The sequence below is a fragment of the Tupaia chinensis genome, unplaced genomic scaffold, assembly GCF_000334495.1.
Source record: "Tupaia chinensis unplaced genomic scaffold, TupChi_1.0 Scaffold000077_1, whole genome shotgun sequence".
Classification (NCBI taxonomy): domain Eukaryota; kingdom Metazoa; phylum Chordata; class Mammalia; order Scandentia; family Tupaiidae; genus Tupaia; species Tupaia belangeri.
Window position 1 is genome coordinate 550,851 of NW_006159538.1, and position 2,537 is coordinate 553,387.

Genomic DNA, 2,537 nt, shown 5'->3' on the forward strand with positions numbered 1-2,537 from the left:
CCGCCCCCAAGGCACCCCAGCCCCGCCCACCCACCCTGGTGTCCCCAGAAGCTCAGGTACCTGAGCACCTCAGCCGCCCAGGCGCCCCCGGGGCCCCTTCGGGCAGCGTCGAAGTTCCGCCGAGCGTGGAAGTATTTGTCTGCATTTATGTAGTTGGCTTCTCGCATGTCGGAGTAGGCCTCCACATGTCCCAAGACCCTGAGAGGCAAGGGAAAGGCAAAAGGATACCAGGTCAAGAGACAACTCTGACAGCAGCTTAGAGGGAAGCAGAGCGCAGACTTCCACTGAGGCGGGGTTCAGCCTGTGAGCAGTTTCAGGTCCTATGGCTCAGAATGTCCTTGAGGGTGGGCGCCTCCAGGTAACTCTGAGGAGGGTCCTTGAGGCAGGACGCACCTGGGCAGACTTGGCACCTGTCCCCTGCAGTGCTGCCTGTCCCGTCACCCCCAGGGGCTCTGCGTTACCTGTGCAATGAGCAGGGCCACATCATGAAACGGACTCTCGACCTCAGACTACTGAAACCCTGGCTCCATCCTCCGGGTCTCGGGGCTGCCCTGAGCATGTAGTTCAGCACCCTTCTCCACCTGATGCGCGCTCCCCAGCGCCACAAACCCTCTCCCAGATATTGGACCCTGGAAGAGAAGCATCGGTGCTTAGTGAAGTGACATAGGATAATTCAGGAGCATACATGAGTGACATGGGGACATGGAAGGTAGACTCTGAGTAAGGGCACACACAGCATGTCTGCCCCAACTCCCACGGAAAGGTGTGTTTCCCAACTACGGAACTGTGACTTGAGCCCCTCTGATGGTGGGGGGTATACGTGTCCCTAAAGTCTCCTAGAGTCTCTCCTGGTGCTGTGGGCTGCTTCGGGAAGCACCAGAGCAGGGATCTGGGCTTTGGCTATCCATCTGGAGAGGTGCGACAAGTCCTCAGCCCAGGCCACAGACCAGTCCAAACTCTCAGGGTGCGGGTGGGTGGCAGGCAGGGGTAGTGTTCGATGTGCAGCAGGAGCCCCAAGGTGGGCCTGAGATGACCGAGGAGCTGCAGGAGTGAGAAGCACACACGTCTGCCCGGCGAGGGCTTTGACCTCATCCACAGCTGGTTCCAACCTTTCCTCTGCGATCTGTTGGCTGGCAGCTGAACCCTGGACAATGCACAAGGTGGCTCCAAGCCCCAGTTTCCTCACCTTCAACACGGGGGAAGATGCCCACCTCACAAAATAATCCTGAAGTTAAATGAGAAAATACGCAGTTCCTGGTGGGAACCTTGTGTGCATTAGTTCCTGTTTCCTATCAAGAAACTGGAAAAGCAGGAAACAGGGTGAGTCAAGAAGCTGTCACTGACAGAATGGGGCAATGACCTCTGTAATTAGCCAGCCAGGAAACTGAAGAGGAGAAGGAAATCATTCATAGTTTTTACCAGACTTTCATGGGGTTGGCTCGCACATGTTCTAGGATTGACACAATTCTGTCTCACTGTGCGTCTTCTACTCGAAGCAAACAGCTTAGCATCGCCTGGGAATAGGGAGCCTTCCTTCTCACTGCCTGACTGACAGGGCGCCTAAACTCCTGATCTGCTCAGCAGCTTCCAAAACACCTACCCGACCTGTCACCCTGGGCAGCTCACTGAGGACAGGGCTCCAGTCCCAGCAGGCCCAGACAGAGTCACGGTCCCGGCAGGCCCAATACAGGGCTGCAGTCCTGGCACACCCAGGACAGGGCTCCATTTCCAGCAGGCCCAGGACAGGACTCCAGGCCCAGCACACAGCACCCTGTGGCTTGGAGTCGCTGGCGCCCCCGCTCTTTTATGGTCCAGGAGTCTGAGGTGTCGCTCAGTATGCAGCAGTTTCTGGAACATGTGCTGATTCATTCAGCACACTTGAGAACCGCTGTCTTAGGGGAAAGGAGACCCCCTCACAACCCTAGAGCACCTGAGGCAGGCAGTCCTGCCCGCCCGCAGTTCCATTGCAGAAACTAGCAGCTGTGCATTCAGACACAGCCCCTGAGAGCATCACTTCCCTTTATCAGTGCAGGGAGAAGTTTCTCTAGAAATTCTTCTCCCTTCGCCTTCTGGACACATTGGTGAGCCTCCCAGGGCCCTCCTGGCCTCCCACGGAGCCAGGGCTGGGATCTGTGCTTTTCCAGCACATCAGTAAGGGGCCCCAGAGCACCCAGGGCCAACCAGATCTCATGAGCATACCTGAGAACACCAGGTGCCACCCAACTGGAGTCTGGGGACCCCATAGGTAGGTGCCAGGACCTCCTTGGTCAGCTGCAGAAAACCTGCTGGGAAAGCCTGGCTCCTGTCCCCCCTGGCCCTGGCTTCTCCTGCCTCCACCAGCACAGGACCACACCAGGTGAATCTGGTGGCCTTTGGTGACAGTCCCCCTCCCTCAGCCTTACCTTGGGCGGCCTCAGTAATGAATGAAAAAATGCTGCTGACTCCTAGGATCAAGGAGCAGAACACCAGGCCTGTGAGAAGCTTCATGGTGCTGAAACGGCAGGAGGGGGGCAGGGAGAGCGGGGGAGGCCCTACAG

General features: G+C 57.6%; 1 protein-coding gene across 1 annotated transcript in view; it reads right to left on the reverse strand.

Annotated features, from left to right (window-relative positions):
• LOC102486516 (serum amyloid A-1 protein) overlaps positions 1–2,505 on the reverse strand; it is a 3,012-nt gene extending 507 nt beyond the window's left edge. Inside the window, 3 exon segments of the mRNA XM_027768808.1 lie at positions 35–178; positions 181–198; positions 2,403–2,505. Coding sequence (XP_027624609.1) covers positions 35–178; positions 181–198; positions 2,403–2,487 — 247 coding nt within the window. The 5' untranslated portion in view covers positions 2,488–2,505.
• Between the last annotated feature and the right edge of the window lie 32 nt (positions 2,506–2,537).